General features: G+C 44.0%; 2 protein-coding genes across 4 annotated transcripts; one reads left to right on the top strand and one right to left on the bottom strand.

Moving 5' to 3' along the window:
- Nucleotides 1-1,015: 1,015 nt before the first annotated feature.
- creb5a (cAMP responsive element binding protein 5a) lies at nucleotides 1,016-13,263 on the top strand. Of its 3 annotated transcripts, none has more exons than XM_047150376.2 (11): nucleotides 1,016-1,163; nucleotides 2,415-2,486; nucleotides 2,636-2,729; nucleotides 2,982-3,091; nucleotides 5,226-5,392; nucleotides 9,561-9,636; nucleotides 10,159-10,239; nucleotides 10,643-10,957; nucleotides 11,065-11,286; nucleotides 11,746-11,845; nucleotides 12,366-13,263. In XM_047150376.2, exons 2-11 carry the CDS (start codon nucleotides 2,433-2,435, stop codon nucleotides 12,440-12,442), a joined length of 1,296 nt encoding a protein of 431 aa, XP_047006332.1. In that variant the 5' UTR covers nucleotides 1,016-1,163; nucleotides 2,415-2,432; the 3' UTR covers nucleotides 12,443-13,263. The 3 variants fall into 3 exon arrangements, with proteins under 3 accessions (XP_047006332.1, XP_017309868.1, XP_017309869.1); XM_017454379.3 differs by having other exon boundaries at nucleotides 12,110-13,263; XM_017454380.3 differs by lacking the exon at nucleotides 1,016-1,163 and adding an exon at nucleotides 1,540-1,865 and having other exon boundaries at nucleotides 12,110-13,263.
- Nucleotides 13,264-13,342: 79 nt separating this feature from the next.
- On the bottom strand, nucleotides 13,343-16,481 carry tril (TLR4 interactor with leucine-rich repeats). The gene has a single exon (XM_017454366.3). It carries the CDS (start codon nucleotides 16,234-16,236, stop codon nucleotides 14,026-14,028), a length of 2,211 nt encoding a protein of 736 aa, XP_017309855.1. The 5' UTR covers nucleotides 16,237-16,481; the 3' UTR covers nucleotides 13,343-14,025.
- Between the last annotated feature and the right edge of the window lie 5,076 nt (nucleotides 16,482-21,557).

The following is a 21,557-nucleotide window of genomic DNA, read 5'->3' as shown; positions in this document are numbered from 1 at the left end:
ACAGGGTCACAGATACGAGCGAGGACGGAAACATGATTACATTCAATATTATTCCCAGCCACTGATGAAAGAGAAGAGCATCTGGACACGTGTTAAATCAATGGTTTGGTACGGCTTATTAAATTTCTCATCAGTCCTCCATAATATAATAGTACAGTATAAATGAACATCTGTATTAAGCAGTAATGTTGATGTATAAGACAAGCAACGTTTCGTGTTGTTTGTGCTGAACAAAAAACAAAACAAAAAAACATTAACCTGCAGTGGTCTCGTGTCGCACCTTTAAATTACTTAGTGGATTATTTAGGGACGTTACTTTCTCTGACATCTTTCAGACTTTCTATCAGCTTTATCTGGTACTCAGAAAAATATTTTCGCTGTGTGTTTATCCAACATGTGAGACATGTCTGAGATATAAAAACCAAAATACTAGGACTATAATGCAAAAGTAGGTTTAACATATTGTGGGCCTAAATTTGAGTGGATGGGGCTAGAGTCATTTAACACCAACTTTATGAAGATATATTGTAAATAATAATAATAATAATAATAATAATAATAATAATAATAATAATAATAATAATAATAATGCATGAATAAATAAATGGATTAAAATAAAATCATTTTGTGTATGTTTTGTGAATCAACAACAACAACAACAACAACAATAATAATAATAATAATAATAATAATAATAATAATAATAATAACAGGGTAGGAATAGGACAGAAGAACAGTCGGTGATTAGCATAGGGCAGAGCAACGGAAAAGCTCTGACGCCACACACACACACACACACACACACACATGCACGCGCGCTGCTCGCATGTCAGGACCGGGGACCGTCCCGCGCACACTTCCACGCAGCTGTTGGCGCAGCAGCGTCACGAAGCCACGCCCCCCTCCTCTATCAGCCTCGGACCCGGTGGACCAATGCGTGGCTTCATGTTCCAGGTGGGCGGGAGCTCGAGGCCTAAAACCCCCGCCCACCACTTCCTAAAAGACCGACCGCAATGATTTAGAAGTTCAGGAATCCCATGTGACGTCACCGCGAGGTGATGTAATGCTTCTGTAAATAGATCATATTGTAATCGCGTTTCAGTTCCGCGCGCTCGGTGTCTGCGCGAGGAGCGTCGCTCGTCTCGGTCCGCGCGCGCCTTCAGGTAAGTTACTTTTTACTCTCAACTGGGTATGTTCAGAGACAGAAACACCAACAGAACGTGTGTGTGTGTGTGTGTGTGTGTGTGTGTGTGTGTGTGTGTGTGTGTGTGTGTGTTATACAGCTGAGGGAGTGTGTCCACTGATGGACAGCGCTCAGAGTCTATTTGAAGACCTGTGACAGCATGTGGCAGGCACACACACACACACACACACACACCGTGCTCACTCATTCAGAACAACTTGTGGAAGTGTGTTGGTTAGAGTCCTGTGCTTTAATAAGCTACACTTTACACCAGACAGTGGGTTCAGCTGAACCTGAGCTCTAGACTTCTCTCAGACGTCGCGCGCGCGAGCGCGAGCGCGTGTGTGTGTGTGTGTGTGTGAATGATCTAATTCAGTTTAACATCCCAATAAAAGCTCATCAGTGACGCACGTGTTTACAACTTTCAAAATCCACTTCCATGTGTCGCACTTCAGCTCTGCGATCAGGACTTTAAATCATCAGGACTTTAAATCATCAGGACTTTAAATCATCAGGACGTTCGGTTGAATTCTACCTTGCCCGTTATGAGTCCGTGAGCATGACGTCACTCTGCGGTTTGATTCGGCTGAAAGCGCACCACTGTAATTAGGCATTAATGATGACGTCACGACCCCGGTGAATGAGCTGAAACGAAGAAAACAGCGACTTGTTGAGTACTAATGTATGTTTGGGGACACGTTTGAAGTCAGGACTGGACAGTTAAAGACTGTGGATGAGTGAGATGAGTCAGAGAGAGGGGGGGGGGTGATCAGGAATCAGTGTGCACTGCTCCTCATGCTGTAATAATGGTTTAAACAGGGGAAGATTACAGCTTCAGACAGATCAGATCAGTAATAGACCTCATTCCAGCAGATCTCCAGCCTCGTTACAGGCTCGTTCATTTTAAACACCGAACACGTCCGAGTGAGCGACACTTCAGTCCGATCTGCATTTGGATAACTGTTCTCTCTGTACCCTGAAAGCCGTATCTCTCAAGCACTGAGCGGGCATGCGCAACAATCCGCATAACATAGATCACTTACAGTGTGTGTCCCAGAACAACCTCTGAGCAGCATCAGACATTCCATAAGGGACATTACAAACTATATACATATAAAATGTTGTTGTTGTTGTTATTATTATTATATCACAAGTGAGTCTTATTATTGGTGCTTGAGACACATTAGTGTGTATTGTATCTCTCTCTCTCTCCCTCTCTCTCTCTGTGTAGGCTCTTCAGGTCTCAGTGATGAACACTGATCAGGAGGGGCCCTATGTATGCACTGCTCCCGGATGCACTCAGGTGAGTCACAGCTGGATGTAGCTCCTCTGGCCTTCGGTTACAGCTGTGCATATGTACCGGCGCACACGCTGAAAACACACACCAGCATGAAACGCAGATCCCGAGCACCGCACCAGCTCACCCTAGGCATTTGTGTTGATTTTCCGTAGCGCTTCCAAAGAGAAGATCATCTCCTTATACACAGGCACAAGCATGAGATGACGCTCAAATTCTCTTCCATTAAGTGTGACAACACACTGTCAGGTAAGACATTTCCAACGACTCAAACACACCTGAGACATGCAGGGGAATTAAATTACTACTATTACTAATAATTCAAAGATCCTTACGATGAGTTAAAAATAAATAAATAAATAAATAAATAAATGCTCTCCTGAAATATTAAAGTGTATATGTACATGGGAACGAACAAATAAAACATGATGGAAACATCACAACATTCGTGCATCATCAGATTCTGTATATTGTGTGTTTGTACTGTGTGCTAACGTGCAGATCAGACTCCGACTCCGACACGCTTCCTGAGGAACTGCGAGGAGGTTGGACTCTTCAGTGACCTGGAGCTCAATCAGGCATCAGACGAAGACGAAGAGGAATCAGAACAGGTACTACAACCTGCGACATATTTCTTTCATACTTATATAGAAGTCAGTTCTAGTCACAGCAATGCTACTGCTAAAAAACAGGAAATGAAGGCAAAGGCCTTCATCTGGTGTGGTTGGTTTGCTAGTGCTTTGGAGAACGCTAGCATCACCATTGCTTAGCTTTATCACTTGTTTTAGAGGGCCAATATACTGTATATTTATCAATTTTACCCAAGCGCGTCCGCATCAAATCTGTGACTAATGATGTTCCACCATCTCATTTAATTCCACCCCATCCCCCACGAAAGTGGCTCAGCCCATTGCAGCTAGCATGGGTCTATAAAATGCTACGTGGTTGGCGGGACAAATTTGTCAGACTGCCCCACACAGTGCAAAATTGTACTGACAGGCAGATGGAAAGTGTATGTGTAATGAAGTCAGACAGAGGCCGAAACCCCAGCGGTGATAAACAATGAATAACCAGCACAGGCCGTTGCTTCAAGGCTGCTCGGGAAGCGCAGCCTCCGCTAAACTTTCACCAGTTAAATGTTTACCAACATGTCTAAGGTTTTATATAACACGTTTACACACGTTTTTGTGAGCTCCAAGAACCCAAGATAAATCACGTCAGATCTTTTTCACACCTATCTCACGTGAAATCAAAAACGTACAATATCCTGGTGGCTGTGTTCAGAAACCAAGCACATTCCAATCTCATGTTCAATAGTAGTTATCATACAGCTGATGAAGCCCATCATCAACAAGTGGAGAAAATGGAGCACCACGGTGACATCACCAAGAACAGGACGTCCCTCCAGAATTTACTAGATAAAAACATACCAGGGAGGCTACCACGAGACATACAGTTACATTAAAGGAGCTGCAGGAACATCTGACACGTATTGATTATTCTCCGGATGTGACAACGATCTCTTGTATTCTTCACATGTCTGGGCGATGGGGTGGGGCGGCTAGACAGAAGCCCTTTCTCACAAAACAACTAAATCACTCCAAAACCATGTGAAAAATGTGTTACGTTCCGATGAGGCCGATTCCTAAAGGTCTAATAATTCCATCATTCCAAAAGATATCTTTGGTGCAAAAAAAAAACAAGCCACACCACCAAAAGAACACCATCCACACGGTGAAGCATGGTGGTGGCAGGATCACGCTTTAGAGCTAATTTTCTTCAGCCAGAACTGGTACTTTTTTATCAAGGTTTAATCTTGAACCTGAAGAGAGCTGTACACGGGAGACGTGCTGACAAGCTGATGGATCTGGAATGTTTTTGCAAGAAAGAGTGGGAAAATATTCCCAAGTCACGATGTGCCACGCTGACAGACTAATGCGCTGTAATAAAATGAAAACATGCCTCAACGAGGTGTTAGTGTAGGGGTGTGTATACTTATGCAACCTGGTTACTGTAACTTTTTTTTTCTGGTGGGAAAAGATCTGATATGATTTATCTTGAATTCTCATTGTAAGAATGGCACAGAAATGTACTCATCTCACATGCACGGAATTCTGGGTAATAATGGGAAGCCCCGTCTCCTTCCAGTGAAATTCAGATGATTCTAAAATTATGAAAGTTATGAAGTTACACTTCCTTTATCACAATTAATGAGAAAAAGCTTCCTCACTCTGCTACTAGGTAAAGCAGATGAGCCATAGAAGCGTTCTGCTGTGTTCAAATCTGAACGTAACGACCCGTTAGTACACGTAAAAATAAATGAAATAATAACGTTCACACCTATGACACTCAATCAGTTAAAACAAACACTTACTAATAAAACCATTACATAAAATAAACTGGATAGATCAAGTCAAATTGGAGATTGGATAACACAAGGAAACTAAGAAACGCTGCTGATAATGATCTGAAATGATATATATGGATATAGAATTACATATGAGCTGACTTTCATGCACAGCTCGTAGTGAGGAACGCGACAGTGGCACTCAGTGATGAATGTAAATGCACTGAGATGCAGAAACACATGGAGTCTGTTCTGTAAGGCTCTCTGAATAGACACACCTGCTGGGATTAAATGAGAAAGAGGAAGTTGGAAAGAATGCTCAGAAAGGAAGGACTTAAACAGAAAGTGTAATCGTGGCTCGAACATCATCATTAACCGTTTTTAAATTTTCCTGCTAGAACTTTTCAGTACAGGGTTCATCGCGAGAGAGCGGGCATCATGGCTCCCAGCAGCAGCAGTGTGCCTTGGCTCAGTTCCACACAAACCATCTCCACACACACACCTCTCACTCTTCATCTCACTGCTCTATGGTACGACACACCACCCATAGCACCACCAACACACAGTGAGTACTACTGCACACATAGACATATACATACACATATACATACACATATACACCTCTACATATACACCTATACATATACACCTCTACATATACACCTCTACATATACACTTATACATATACACCTATACATATACACCTCTACATATACATACACATATACACCTCTACATATACACCTCTACATATACACCTCTACATATACATACACATATACACCTCTACATATACACCTATACATATACACCTCTACATATACATACACATATACACCTCTACATATACACCTCTACATATACATACACATATACACCTCTACATATACACCTCTACATATACATACACATATACACCTCTACATATACATACACATATACACCTCTACATATACACCTCTACATATACACCTCTACATATACATACACATATACACCTCTACATATACACCTCTACATATACATACACATATACACCTCTACATATACACCTCTACATATACATACACATATACATACACATATACACCTCTACATATACATACACATATACACCTCTACATATACATACACATATACACCTCTACATATACACCTCTACATATACATACACATACACACCTCTACATATACATACACATATACACCTCTACATATACACCTCTACATACACACCTCTACATATACATACACATATACACCTCTACATACACACCTCTACATATACACTTCTACATATACACCTCTACATATACATACACATATACACCTCTACATATACACCTATACATATACACCTCTACATATACATACACATATACACCTCTACATATACATACACATATACACCTCTACATATACACGTCTACATATACATACACATATACACCTCTACATATACATACACATATAAACCTCTACATATACATACACATATACACCTCTACATATACACCTCTACATATACATACACATATACACCTCTACATATACACCTATACATATACATACACATATACACCTCTACATACACACCTATACATATACATACACATATACACCTCTACATATACACCTATACATATACATACACATATACACCTCTACATACACACCTATACATATACATACACATATACACCTCTACATATACACCTCTACATATACATACACATATACACCTCTACATATACACCTATACATATACACCTATACATATACATACACATATACACCTATACATATACACCTCTACATATACACTTCTACATATACACCTATACATATACACCTATACATATACATACACATATACACCTCTACATATACACCTATACATATACACCTATACATATACATACACATATACACCTATACATATACACCTATACATATACACCTATACATATACATACACATATACACCTCTACATACACACCTATACATATACATACACATATACACCTATACATATACACCTATACATATACATACACATATACACCTCTACATATACACCTCTACATACACACCTCTACATATACATACACATATACACCTCTACATATACATACACATATACACCTCTACATATACACCTCTACATACACACCTCTACATATACATACACATATACACCTCTACATATACATACACATATACACCTCTACATATACACCTCTACATATACATACACATATACACCTCTACATATACACCTCTTCATATACATACACATATACACCTCTACATATACACCTATACATATACATACACATATACACCTATACATATACACCTATACATATACATACACATATACACCTCTACATATACACCTATACATATACACCTATACATATACATACACATATACACTTCTACATATACACCTCTACATATACACTTCTACATATACACCTATACATATACACCTCTACATATACATACACATATACACCTATACATATACATACACATATACATATAAACATATACATATAATCATATACACACATACATATACGTATACATATATACATATACATATACGTATACACATACACATATACACATACACATACACACGTATACACATATACGTATACACATATACAGTATCTCACAAAAGTGAGTACACCCCTCACATTGTTGTAAATATTTGATTATATCTTTTCATGCGACAACACTGAAGAAATGACACTTTGCTACAATGTAAAGTAGTGAGTGTACAGCTTGTGTAACAGTGTAAATTTGCTGTCCCCTCAAAATAACTCAACACACAGCCATTAATGTCTAAACCGCTGGCAACAAAAGTGAGTACACCCCTAAGTGAAAATGTACAAATTGGCCCCAATTAGTCATTTTCCCTCCCCGTTGTCATGTGACTTGTTAGTGTTACAAGGTCTCAGGTGTGAATGGGGAGCAGGTGTGTTAAATTTGGTGTCATCGCTCTCACACTCCCTCATACTGGTCACTGGATGTTCAACATGGCACCTCATGGCAAAGAACTCTCTGAGGATCTGAAAAAAAGAATAGTTGCTCTACATAAAGATGGCCTAGGCTATAAGAAGATTGCCAAGACCCTGACACTGAGCTGCAGCACGGTGGCCAAGACCATACAGCGGTTTAACAGGACAGGTTCCACTCAGAACAGGCCTCACCATGGTCGACCAAAGAAGTTGAGTGCACGTGCTCAGCGTCATATCCAGAGGTTGTGTTTGGGAAATAGACGTATGAGTGCTGCCAGCATTGCTGCAGAGGTTGAAGGGGTGGGGGGTCAGCCTGTCAGTGCTCAGACCATACGCCGCACAATGCATCAAATTGGTCTGCATGGCTGTCGTCCCAGAAGGAAGCCTCTTCTAAAGATGATGCACAAGAAAGCCCGCAAACAGTTTGCTGAAGACAAAAAGACTAAGGACATGGATTACTGGAACCATGTCCTGTGGTCTGATGAGACCAAGATAAACTTATTTGGTTCAGATGGTGTCAAGCGTGTGTGGCGGCAACCAGGTGAGGAGTACAAAGACAAGTGTGTCTTGCCTACAGTCAAGCATGGTGGTGGGAGTGTCATGGTCTGGGGCTGCATGAGTGCTGCCGGCACTGGGGAGCTACAGTTCATTGAGGGAACCATGAATTCCAACATGTACTGTGACATACTGAAGCAGAGCGTGATCCCCTCCCTTCAGAGACTGGGCCGCAGGACAGTATTCCAGCATGATAACGACCCCAAACACACCTCCAAGACGACCACTGCCTTGCTAAAGAAGCTGAGGGTGAAGGTGATGGACTGGCCAAGCATGTCTCCAGACCTAAACCCTATTGAGCATCTGTGGGGCATCCTCAAACGGAAGGTGGAGGAGCACAAGGTCTCTACCATCCACCAGCTCCGTGATGTGGTCATGGAGGAGTGGAAGAGGACTCCAGTGGAACCTGTGAAGCTCTGGTGAACTCCATGCCCAAGAGGGTTAAGGCAGTGCTGGAAAATAATGGTGGAAACACAAAATATTTACACTTTGGCCCAATTTGGACATTTTCACTCAGGGGTGTACTCACTTTTGTTGCCAGCGGTTTAGACATTAATGGCTGTGTGTTGAGTTATTTTGAGGGGACAGCAAATTTACACTGTTACACAAGCTGTACACTCACTACTTTACATTGTAGCAAAGTGTCATTTCTTCAGTGTTGTCACATGAAAAGTTATAATCAAATATTTACAGAAATGTGAGGGGTGCACTCACTTTTGTGAGATACTATATATATACACATGCACATAAACATTTACATATACACATATAAACATACACATATATGTATACACATATACACATACACATATAAACATATACACATATACGTATACACATACACATACACATATACATATACACTCATACATATACACATATACATATACACATACATATACACATACATATACACTCATACATATACACATATACACATAAACACATACGTATACACATATACGTATATGTATATATATACACATATACATATACACATACACATACACATATACATATACACACATACACACATACACATACACATATACATATACACATATACGTATACAAAATATATACACATACATTGGTTTGTTTCAGTGCTCATAATATCCCTCTGTCTCCATCTCATGGACTTAAGGTCAGGAGCCAGTTGTCTTCACAACCAGCAGCGAAACCCTGCAGCCTGCGCCATGCAAGCAGCCCCCAGTGTGCGTGTGAGTATTGTTAACCATACAGGAGGTGACATTTATCCTGTCATTCAAACGTTAACTTACATATATAACAAAAATGTTCTCACATTCACTTCTTTCTCAGACCATGTCCTCACATTCATTATTTTACCATACTTTTAACACTCTCAGGAAAAAAGGTACTAACCGGTACTTTTCCTTGTCATCGGTGTGGTACCATCAAGTACACCTTCTGTACCTATACTACGTATCTTGTGTGTCCTGCTGTACGTTTAATTAGCATTTACTGTAGTGGTCCTTAGATCTAATTATGCTCCGTATAAAGGTATTATATAAATGTTTAAAATATGCATACTTAAAAGTACAACCGATGTCCGTGTGTTGGTACCACCCCAACAACACCTTGGTGTTTTGGTGTAATCATTTCACACTGTACTGAAAGTCCTAACGCACGTGCTACATAAAGTTGACTTGATGTAAACGCAATCATGCATATTACCGATATGATGAGATAACTCATTTCTGTTATTCTGGTTAAACTAACAGATGAACACACAGTTACCGATGGACCCCAGCATGACGGATATACCAGGCCCTACTCACTCCAGATCATGCCCCACACCCCAGGTACAACACATTATATTACACTCTATGCAAATGTCATATACATGCTCACACACACACACACACACACATCTGTCTTATTTTCCCAAACTGCTCACAGATGCCCACTAGTGGCCGTGGAGAGAGAGAGCAAGAGAGAGAGAGAGAGAGAGAGCAAGAGAGAGAGAGAGAGAGAGAGAGAGGGAGAGGAGAGAGAGAGAGAGAGAGAGAGAGTGTGTATTCCACCTCTCCCACCCAGAGAGCACAGGCAATTTCGTTCCCTTGGCTCCTGGTGCGGATATCCAGACGATAGGGCGAATTGATCAAATGGATAAACATTGGTTGCGATACAGTATAACTGCATACAGCTGCTGCTCACTGATATCCAGAGTTTAGCTGCAAAATAATCCCATTCATGATCCATTAGAGGTCAAAGGTCATGTCATGCCAGACTCACCCAATGGTGTCCAATGGGAACCAGAACACCATGGGTCACATGATGGAGATGATGTCACCACAGCATGCGAGGATGGGGCTGCCTCTGACGCACATGCCGGCATCGCCTCATCAATCGTTTCAGCAGCACGGCCTCAACCAATCACAGCATAGACACACCCATCAGCATCAAAGTCAAGAGCAGTCTCCTCACAGCTGTGCTCACCATTCGCCCCCTGCACACCTGCACCCGGGCCCTGCTCAACCGCCAGCCAAACAGCTGACACGTCAACCAATCCCTGCACAGGTAGCACTTTCTACAGAGTGTTTCGAGGAATGCTATTTTCACTGATATTTGTTATGATCTGTAAAGACTATTCCTTTTGGTGGTTTTATTTATCGATTTATTTTTAGACATCTCCAGTTCCCAAAACCATGACGTGTGCAGAATCTCCTCTCCAGACAAGCGGAGGGAAACGCAGACGGACAGCAGACGACGATCCAGATGAGCGCAGGCGCAAGTTTCTGGAAAGGAACAGAGCAGCAGCGTCACGCTGCAGACAGAAGAGGAAAGTCTGGGTGACGTCACTGGAAAAGAAGGCAGAGGAGCTTACACACACAAATCTGCAGCTACAGGTACAGAAACAGCAGCAGTTAGTGTGTAGTCTGGAGCTGAATGAAACAGACGGGTTATCACACGTGACTTGTGTTATTACGTTTAATTCAGATTATTATTATTATTTCTATAAAAGATCTTAGCAGCGTTTAAAGCTATGGCAACCCTGTCCTTAACTGTCGTGTGTTCCTCTTCCACTGCTGAAGTTCAGAGAGTGAGCACGGGGCAGCGTGACTCCTGCCCATACTGAGCTCTGTTACCGCTTGTTGCAGTTCCTATTTATGACCACTAGGTGTAATAATAACTCCGCAGAAGCTAAGCATGATTGAACGTCAACCGAAGTCAACCGAAAATCGGCGTTTATCTGTCAAATAGTGACGTTTTTCATTCCCTCCACTACACCCTCGCACTCCACTACACCCTCACAGGACGTTATCGTGAGTTTCTAATGTGTTCGTTTGTGAACGGCTGTGTTTCAGAACGAAGTAACACTACTCAAATCAGAGGTCATTCAACTGAAGCAGCTTCTGCTGGCGCATAAAGACTGCCCTGTTACTGTGAGACAACGAGAAACACAAGGTGAGAAATACACATGTACACATACAACCTTTACCTTGTTTGAGTGGTAGCCGTGACAGTATCATGGGAGCATGCTGCTGTATCAGGCTGGATCTTTAAGCGCTGCGTACCCCAACTAGCCGCTGTATTACATACGCTAACCGTGTTTCTCCGTCTTGGAGCTGTACAAATGTTTGATCCTTTTTGGTTTCATGCATGATTTGTTACAACTGTCTTCAAGTCAGCTAGAGTCTAATGGATTTTCATCTTTATGTGCGTGTGCAGTTGGGAGCCCGACAGGAAGTCCCATCCAGACACAAAACATCCAACACAACAGCATCTCGTCCTCAGTGGCGCACACACACCTCACCACACGCTCGCATTCTGCATCCTAAAGCCAGTCTGAACACACACACACACACACACACACACACACACACACACACACGTTCGAGCCACTGATACATTTCTTCAATCAAACGGCTGTAGTATATATTTCAATAATTATTATGAATCTCGGAACGTGTTCTTGTTCTCTCAGTATATCGCCTGATTCCATCCATACGACTCATCTCAGTTAGTGATGTCAATCAGACTGATAACGAACCAGATGTGTGACCGATTCGAGGCAGCGCTTCAGCTGAACGTTAGGACGCTGGATCCTCTCGCCTCTCACTGTGACGGACTGGAAGAAGCCGACTGGACAAGCTCGAACTCGCGTCACGCCGCCTTATCCCCGTCGTTCTGACCCTTTCGGCCAGGTGGTATCTCCTCAGGAACGTTCACCTCTGGCAGTATTTGCGTTCCAGTTTGTTTCTTGTGTTTTTCGAGCACTTTGTTTTCCTCTGCCTCAGCAGCTGAAATGCCAGATGAGAACACGATTCAGTACATGATTTTGTACTTTATCAATCAGGGTTCTGTACGATAGTGTAAATAGAAACGGATAGTTTTGTATGTCTTTGGATTGCAACCGCACCTTCTGCTCTGCTCTGCACATTTCTGCTCTTTTACTTACAATTGTAACTGCTTTATTAACCACGTTTAATCCATTATACTGTATATGAGGAAAGATCCTGATGATTCATAACATACTGCCCACTAAGACGTTTATAATCTCCAGTATTTTTCACGTGACTGCACAGATGGTATACATTATAAGGGATAGATTTTTTTTTTTTTTTTTTAAAGTACCTTATTTCCCACTGACAATCACATTTCATTAGCGAGCGGATAATAAAATCTCGACACTGTGCCATTACTGTATGTTCACGTGTATACGTGCAGCACGGTGCAGTGTTACAAAACGTCTACCGTTGAAAAACATCGGGGAAATAACTCTGTACAGTTTTCCAAAAACGGGGGGAAAAAAATCCATATTTCTTTATTTTTGTAACTAACAAACGTTATGGCTATTTCTAATTAAAAGAACTTGAGCTGCATTCGTGTTGTCTTTCTTATACGTGTACTTGTGTCTGACGTGAGATCATCATCCAAACCTGAATAAACATGTAAGAAGAGATTGCAACTAAATTATATTGTTTTTGTGTAAGACAACACCACCGATGATAAACAAACAAACAAACAAACAAACAAATAAATGCATATATTTTATATAAAGGCAGAGCTTATTTTCTGCAGGGTGTAGTATACTGTACAGTAGTGTGTCCCTTATTAATCATCATTTATAGTATCATTCATCAGCATCTTCATCAATACACACACACACACACACACACACACACACGCGCGCGCGCGCTGACTGTTGGTATATTTCCAAACAAACTTAACGAACAAACTGTCTTTTCCTGAAATCAAGTCACATGTGTATGAAATTCCATTGATTTCCAATAATAACGCATGGATGTATACCTGGATTACTCTTATGCGAAACAGGTCAAAGGCAAGCAAACATCTGGAAGCATCTGTATGGTCCACGTTAGCAGGGTGTAACAGTCTGAGTAAAGTCTGACAGATGAATATGTACTGCTAACTGTTCAAAGTTGTGTAATAATTCCATATTCATACAGCACAGCAAGAACATGTTTTTTAAATCTTTGTCACACATGGATATAGGCGCGTGAGCAGAAATATTTGCCCTGTATAAATATTTAACACACACACACACACACACACACACACACACACACACACACACACACACACACACACTTCACTCGGCAATGCAGGTGAGAAGCTCGGATTTAGTCGGATATCCTCGGTATGACAGAATTATCATCTCTGCTGTCATAAAAGCGGTCAACCGGAAACTGGATCAGATCCCCTTCCTCAGCCAGCGGGCGCCCGCTCTGATACCCACTGAACTCAGACGAGACGCAGGTGGCTGCCATGGCAGACCGGAAGGGCCTCCGCGTGGAGTACATGCGACGCACGTGAGTGTGCGCGGACGACTTCCGGGTTTTGATCCTCCTCCTGAGAACGCGCCCGAGCCAGACCCCGCCCACCGACAGGATCAGCAGCGCGTTGACCGCCAGCACCGCCGCGGTCACGTGCTGAAGCTCGACGACGCTTTCCGGCGACGTGGTGACGAAACCCGCGCAGTGATCTCGAGGAGCCACCTGGCACAAAGCCCCGCCCACCACGCTTTCCACGCAGGTGATGTAGGTGGAGTCCGGGCGGAGCTCCCGCAGTGTCACCGCTCGAGCGGAGCCATCGGTGTAAACATAGCGCGGGAAACGCACAGCGTGTCCAAAGCGGTCGAACAGGATGCGGAACATCAGCGCATGGGCCTGGGCAGTGTGCGCGTCCGCAGGCGTGCTCCACGACACCGTGCTCGAGTCGAAGCTCACGTTGTGCACGCTCACGTTCACGATGTACCGGCGGTTGAATTGACATGCGTCCGTCACCGCCACACGTACGGCTGCGTGACGCTCCACGTGGTTCTGCGGTGCGTCACTCAGCTCCCACGTGCTGATGTTCTCCTCCGTTAAAGGGAACGTTTTGGTTGTCAGTGTTCCAAGAAGAGCCGAGGAGGAGCTCACTTTCGCAGAAGCACTCGGTGCAGGTCTGAGCTTCACTTCCATCTTCCTCTTCACCGTCAGGTTCTTGTGACTTCCCCGAGCGTCCCGAGCCGTTTCTTTATCTCCTCCTCTCTTCAGCACGTCCTCCGTTACACCTGGCGGTTCCTGCGCCTCCATCACGTCTTCCTCGTCATCCGCTGGGCAGTAGCCGCTTCCGTTAAGCAGCTCCGTGCCGTTCACATGCTCCAGATATTTCCCCTCGAGCGCAGGTGGGCGATCGCATCGCACGAGCGCTGTGAGTAACTTTCCACGGGCGCGCGTCTCCGCCATCCAGTCCTTCAACTTCTCCATCCGACAGTCACATTTCCACTGGTTACCGCTCAGCTCCAGCTGGAAGAGCGCGGCGTTTGAGGCGAACGCACCACCGGAGATCCTCCTGAGCCGGTTGTTGCTGAGATCCAGCACCCTGAGACGGGCGAGGCGGGCGAACGCGGCGGGATCGATATGTGCGATCCGATTGTCACTGAGATCGATCCGTTCAACACGCGTGAGCGGCTCCAGCACACCCGCCTGGATCTCCGTTAGCTCGTTGCCGTCGATTGCAAGCTCCCGGAGGCGCACGAGCCCCTTCAGCGTGTCGTTCTCCAGCCTGAGAATGTTGTTGGTGCTCAGCGACAGCTTGGTGAGCTTTTTCAGGTTCTGGAACACGTGACTGCCGATGTGCGTGATCTGGTTTCGTGAGAGCAGCAGTGTGAGTAAAGACCTGAGCTGGGAGAACAGGGTCCGGTGGCGCAGCTGCGTCTGTTTATTGTCTGACAGGTTGAGAAACTGGAGTTTAGTCAGACTGTAGAAAGCTCTATGGTGAATATGACGGAGCTGGTTAGATTCCAGGTGCAGGAACATCAGACTGGAGACGTGTTGGAACACGGACTCGCTCAGCAGCTCTATGGCGTTCTTATCCAGCCTTAACCGGACCAAACTCCCCAGCTTCCCGAACGTGTCTCCTGTCAGCTCGCGGAGGTCATTATCGTTACTGAACAGCACGGTGAGCTTCTGTAGCGGCCCCAAAGTCCCGGGGTGCAGTGTCGAGATCAGATTGTGTCCCAGATACAGCTCCTCGAGCTCCAGGAGCGTTTCGAACGCCTTCGGGTGCACGCGCCGGATCTGGTTAAACTGCAGGTCGAGCCGCGTCAGGTGACCGTAGCGTGCCAAAGCGAGCGCGCTCACGTTACCGATAAGGTTGCCCGCGAGTCCGAGCACGCGCACGGGCCGGCTGCTCTCGGGCACGGCGCGCAGGCCGCGGTTCGCGCAGAGGACGTGTTGCGCGCGCGGACACTCGCAGAGCTCAGGACACGCGGCGCGAGCGCACAGCAGCAGCAGCGAGAGCGCGCCCGCCTTCCATAGAGCGAGGTGAGAGAGCGCGCGCTTCGCCATGTTCCACGCCAACTCACCGGCACTATGGACATCACTCTGTCCCCGGCCTGGGACTTCACAGGCACCGTTTAACGGGAAAGCGCGTGCAAAACAGCATCAGTAATAATTCCACATGGAGGGAGTTCCGCTTTCATACCGCAGCGCGTGCAGACAAAGGAGACAAAGTCAGAGCCTTGTTCGGACTCCACAAGTGGTCATCTGGTGCAGATTACACACACACACGCACACACACACACACACACACACACACACTTTTCTTTGAGTTTAGACATGGATCGCCCCGCCCCTTTACCCTCAGCGGCCAGATGTGGACAACGGTCTGCTAACGACACACACACACACACACACACACACACACACACACACACACACACACATCTGGTGTATGGGAAAAACAGACTTGGCTTCCCGTGAGGGTTTGTATGGGGACTGAATCCTGAACTGCATTCTTTTCTTGTTTGAGAAAAGCAGATTGATCACAGAAACGATAAATGTAGACAAAAAAAAAAAACAACAAGAGATGGATTATATTCCAGCTGAACTGTCTCTCTCAGGCTGCACGTGCGGGTCAGGAGGTCAGGGTCAGGAGGTCAGGGTCAGGGTTATTAACTACACAGAGAGACATGGAGGGGGGAAAGCACAGAACACGTGTTCCACTCTTTCACCATAAAGATGAAGACATTCGCTACAGATGACATTTTAAAGCTGTTTAAAGACTTGGGGGGGGGGGGGGGGGGTGGAGGCCCAGATGTCTCCTACTTCCCATGCTTGAGAAGATACCCATGCCAGAGTTTAGCTTGAGTTCTGAATACTTCTCCAGACAGTAAGATAATCTCCACTGACTCAGTGGACAGGACACGCAGACGAACCGGAAACACGATGAACACAAGTTGTACAGCTACAGTACTTCATAAAAGCTAGCCTAATGCTAAGCTAGTTGTGACTTTTGGAGCTTGCTAGATGACAGGAAAATGTTGCTTAGCACAGATAGGGGGCGCTACATTCGGTTATTCTGCCATTAGCTGTGGGATGTGGATCGGTATTTTGCTCCTAAACTTCAATCTCAGTAAAGTTATTCAGTCGAACCTGGACAAACCATTTGTAAAACGTTCTCTCTCTCTCTCTCTCTCTCTCACTCACACACACACACAGACACACACACACACACACACAGACACACACACACAATTCCTCTGTACCCTATGTGTGTGTCCAAGGAGAAAACCCCCTTAATGTCAGGAAGGTCATTTCCTGTCTACTCAATGAATGAGACAAAGCAGGCTGAAGTTATAAAAATCTGCAGTGTGTGTGTGTGTGTGTGTGTGTGTGTGTGTGTGTGTGTGTGTGTGTGTGAGAGAGAGAGAGAGAGAGAGAGAGAGAGAGAGAGAGAGAGAGCATTCGCATCTATGTGCAGAAGAAGAGTATGTGGGATTTGTTTGTTTAACAGATACAGACCTGATAGAATAAACGCATGTGTTAGGGCTAGCAACAGGTCTCTCTCTCTCTCTCTCTCTCTCTCTCTCTCTCTCTCTCTCTCTCTCTCTCTCTCTCTCTCTCTCTCTCCTGCTTTCAAAGCGTGAATCATTGAAAGTGACCAGAAATTGTTCATAAGGCGTGTTTAGTGTATAATAATATGGTGTTATTTTCTAAGTATGTCAGTGGCATAATGTTTTATCACTCAACACAGAGAGAGAGAGGGAGAGAGAGATGTGGGGTCTGGTCAGGAACGAGTGTTGTGGTTAAAGGAACGCTGAAGGAGGACGTATTGGAAACACGTGCAGCGTGATGGAGAACAGCTCCAGCTGCACGTATCCCATGTTGTGTAGCAGCAGCACACAAACACACACACTGAACTCTTCTACACACTCATTAACACCAACGTGTTCTGAATTCTGAACGAGTCCAGGTGTGAAAAATATCAGCAGTGTAGCGGATCTTTCCTCTTCACTCCTATGGAATACCTGTTCGAAAAAACTAAAATAATAACCAGATGATTAATACACAGCAGTGTCTGGGTGGAGGGTCACGTGTTCTCCTCGTGTCCGTCACCCTGCGCCCAGCGGCCCCGGTGCACGACTCCGGACCCACCTGGAGCTGGACCGAGTAGGAAGCGCTTACTGAATACGAAGGAACGTTTAGTGAGAGAAAACACGTCGAGTGTGTTTTTCTGGATGCACAGGAAGAGGGGGGAGAGGACAGGACAAACGAAACAAGATAGGAGGGAAAAGATTGAGACTAGTAGCAGCTGTTCGGGTCATTATCTTCTATTCCACAAAAAGTGTGTGTGTGTGTGTGTGTGTGTGTGTGTGTGTGTGTGTGTGTGTGTGTGTGTGTGTGTGTGTGTGTTAGAGCCTACTCAGCACTGTGATCTGTATCTGAGCACTATAATGCCTCCATCTGCCATTTCGAGTTTGTCCTCAGACCCTTATACCAGTCTGCATGTACCCCCCCAACACACACACACACACACACACACACACACACACACACACACACACATACACACTGCATTACTGTTGCTCTTAAAACAGAGAGCACAGCACTGAAGCAAACCCTCCGGCTTCAGACCGGTGCGGGGATCGCTGTTCCCCGGGGGCGCAGAGAAGGAGGGGGGCCACATCTGGAAAAAATCAAACCCAAGAAGGAGCAAGGGCGAGAGAGAGAGAGAGAGAGAGAGAGAGAGAGAGAGAGAGAATTCCCTTTAGTGTGGTGCATAGTTTTCCTTCTTTCATCTCTTCACACCAGTCTTAGAGAAAAGTCACATCAGTACAAACACACACTGTAACCATGATAAGAGTCCAGATGTGAAGTGAGAGAAGGAGGGAGGAAGGGGGGGGGGTAGTATAGCACCATCTGCTGGTTGTTACTGAACCCCTGCCCAGGTTTATTCAGGAACCAGGTTCATGAATCCACTCATCCATCCATCCATTCTTTCATCCACTCATTCCTCCATCCATTCATTCATCCATTTATCCATTCATCCATTCATCCACTCATTCCTCCATCCATTCATTCATCCACCCATTCATTCATCCACTCATTCATCCACTCATTCATCCACCCATTCATTCATCCACTCATTCATCCACTCATTCATCCACCCATTCATTCATCTATCCATTCATCCATCCATTCATTCATCCATTCATCCATCCATTCATTCATTCATCAATTTATTCATTCATCCATCCATTCATTCAGGACACCATATTCTTTTTATTTGTATTTCATTTTACTCCTTTTTTTGTGGTCTAATTGTATTAATAGTATATAAATACTCTGGACTCTATACTCTCCTTACAGTATACTGTTTAATATAATGAGTGTACCTCATTAATATAATATAATATATTTTATCTACATGCTCAATACTACTACTACTATTGCTAATAATAATAATAATAATAATAATAGTAATAACACTGCAGGGTGGCTCAGTGTAATAGTGTATTAATAGCACTCTATATACGTCAAGCAATATCTCATGAGAATTTCTCTACTATTGTTTGCTGACTCACATGCAACACCAGTCCTGGAAATACACACACACACACACGCACACATACACACACACACAGAGAGAAGGTTTTATCGTATACAATACTCAATTTGTGTTTCTGTGTGAGGTGACCTACCCTACCAGTCAAACAGGCTGTTTCTCTGTCTCCGCTCTCACGCGCTCTTAAGGAGAGAGTGAGAGAGAGAGAGAGAGAGAGAGAGATTACATATTAACAGCATGTACGGTATGACCTGTGCCTTTTAGATTTGTGCTCATTCTATTACATTTTAGTGAGAATAATCTTTTAAAACATGCAGTTCTGGATATTTATCCTCCTCCTCCTTCTTTCTTTCATGACACTGTACACTCCACACTAGCGAGTTGAGTTCTTAGCGAAGGCCCAGTCCATGCCACACCAGCTGTACTGTAAACAGTGTGACTCAACACAACACCTTCTCACGTTCGACATGCAGTCAACCCGAGACGTTCCGCTGTCCACAAAGTCTTCCTAAAGGGGGATTATCGCACACAATAAAGTGAGTGAAGCAACAAAATGCCATCGACACAAAAGACACAGACGCTTGTTGTCCTGCACAAGTCAGGTCACGGATGTAGAAATTCATACGCTGTGCGTCACTGTAAAATAAAAATAAAACACACCCGATCAGAGCCACAATCTGTTTTACGTTCACCCCATGACAGTGAGAGGAATAAACAAGGAGACAGATAAGGACTCGAGACTATCACACCATCAGTCTCACTCATTCTTGGTGTTGTTGGGTTTCAGAAATGATTACACGTCTCCATAGCAACAACCTGTTTGTGTGTTAAACCCAAAATCTGCTAGTTTCTGTCAGAGACTTGCAGTGTGGCCTTAGATAAATCTTTAAATAATAATAATAATAATAATAATGACCACAAATAAACATTAAAATGACCTGAATTTGAATGCCGATGAAGGCATTCATCATAAAGCACAGTCCACACGTGTGGATGTGTAAAGAATATAAAGCGGCGTGGAGTGTAAAAAAATAAATAAATAAAAAGGTCCTCTTACAAATACCTCATTACAAAAAGAAACGTTTAAAGAACGAAAGTGTTGCTCACGTACTCCATCTGTAATTCATGTTCCATCATTATTTCAGGAAGGGTGCCAATAATTCTGATCTGGGACAATCGTACATGAAAGGGGGAGTCAGGATGATTTCCATATGTGGTTTTGACGGTGCAGTTAGAGTATTAATGCTGAGGAGTGTGTGTGTGTGTGAGGAGTTTCGAGACCTGTACGGGACAGGGATTCCCTCAGGCATGCAGAAGGGCAGGTAGAAGGTTTTCATCTTCCCAGACGAGCTTTCAGGCCAAAACAGTGAACACCGCATTGCTGGATAATTCCTCTTTCTCTTTCGTTCATTCCTGGAGGTTTTTTTTAAGTTAACAACCTGTTAACGGTGACATTCCTCACGGTACCTGGCTTCCCAACCCAGAAACTGTAGAAACTATGATACAGGCATTCCTGAGGCTGCCTTCCTTTCAGTGAACTGAACACAGAAACTAATCAGGCATGCATACCCGGGGCTCTGTGTCCCGACCGCACAGCTACTGGAGAGCAACCATGCTGAAGTAGCGTATAATCTATCAGTGTTAACATGACCTAGCCTGACGCTAACTCACACTGACAGGTTTCATGCTGTGTTAGTCACGGTAATATTGTGTGGTCAAATTGTAGCATTATAGCTATTCGAATAGAGTAGAGCAGTACTTCCTAAAGGCACACATTAAAGAAACAGAGCTGTGATTACCTGTGATTATGTGAGATTACCTT

The sequence above is a fragment of the Ictalurus punctatus genome, chromosome 24, assembly GCF_001660625.3.
Source record: "Ictalurus punctatus breed USDA103 chromosome 24, Coco_2.0, whole genome shotgun sequence".
In the NCBI taxonomy this organism is placed as follows: domain Eukaryota; kingdom Metazoa; phylum Chordata; class Actinopteri; order Siluriformes; family Ictaluridae; genus Ictalurus; species Ictalurus punctatus.
The sequence above is the reverse complement of the archived record's forward strand: the minus strand, read 5'-3'. Positions and strand labels throughout refer to the sequence as shown.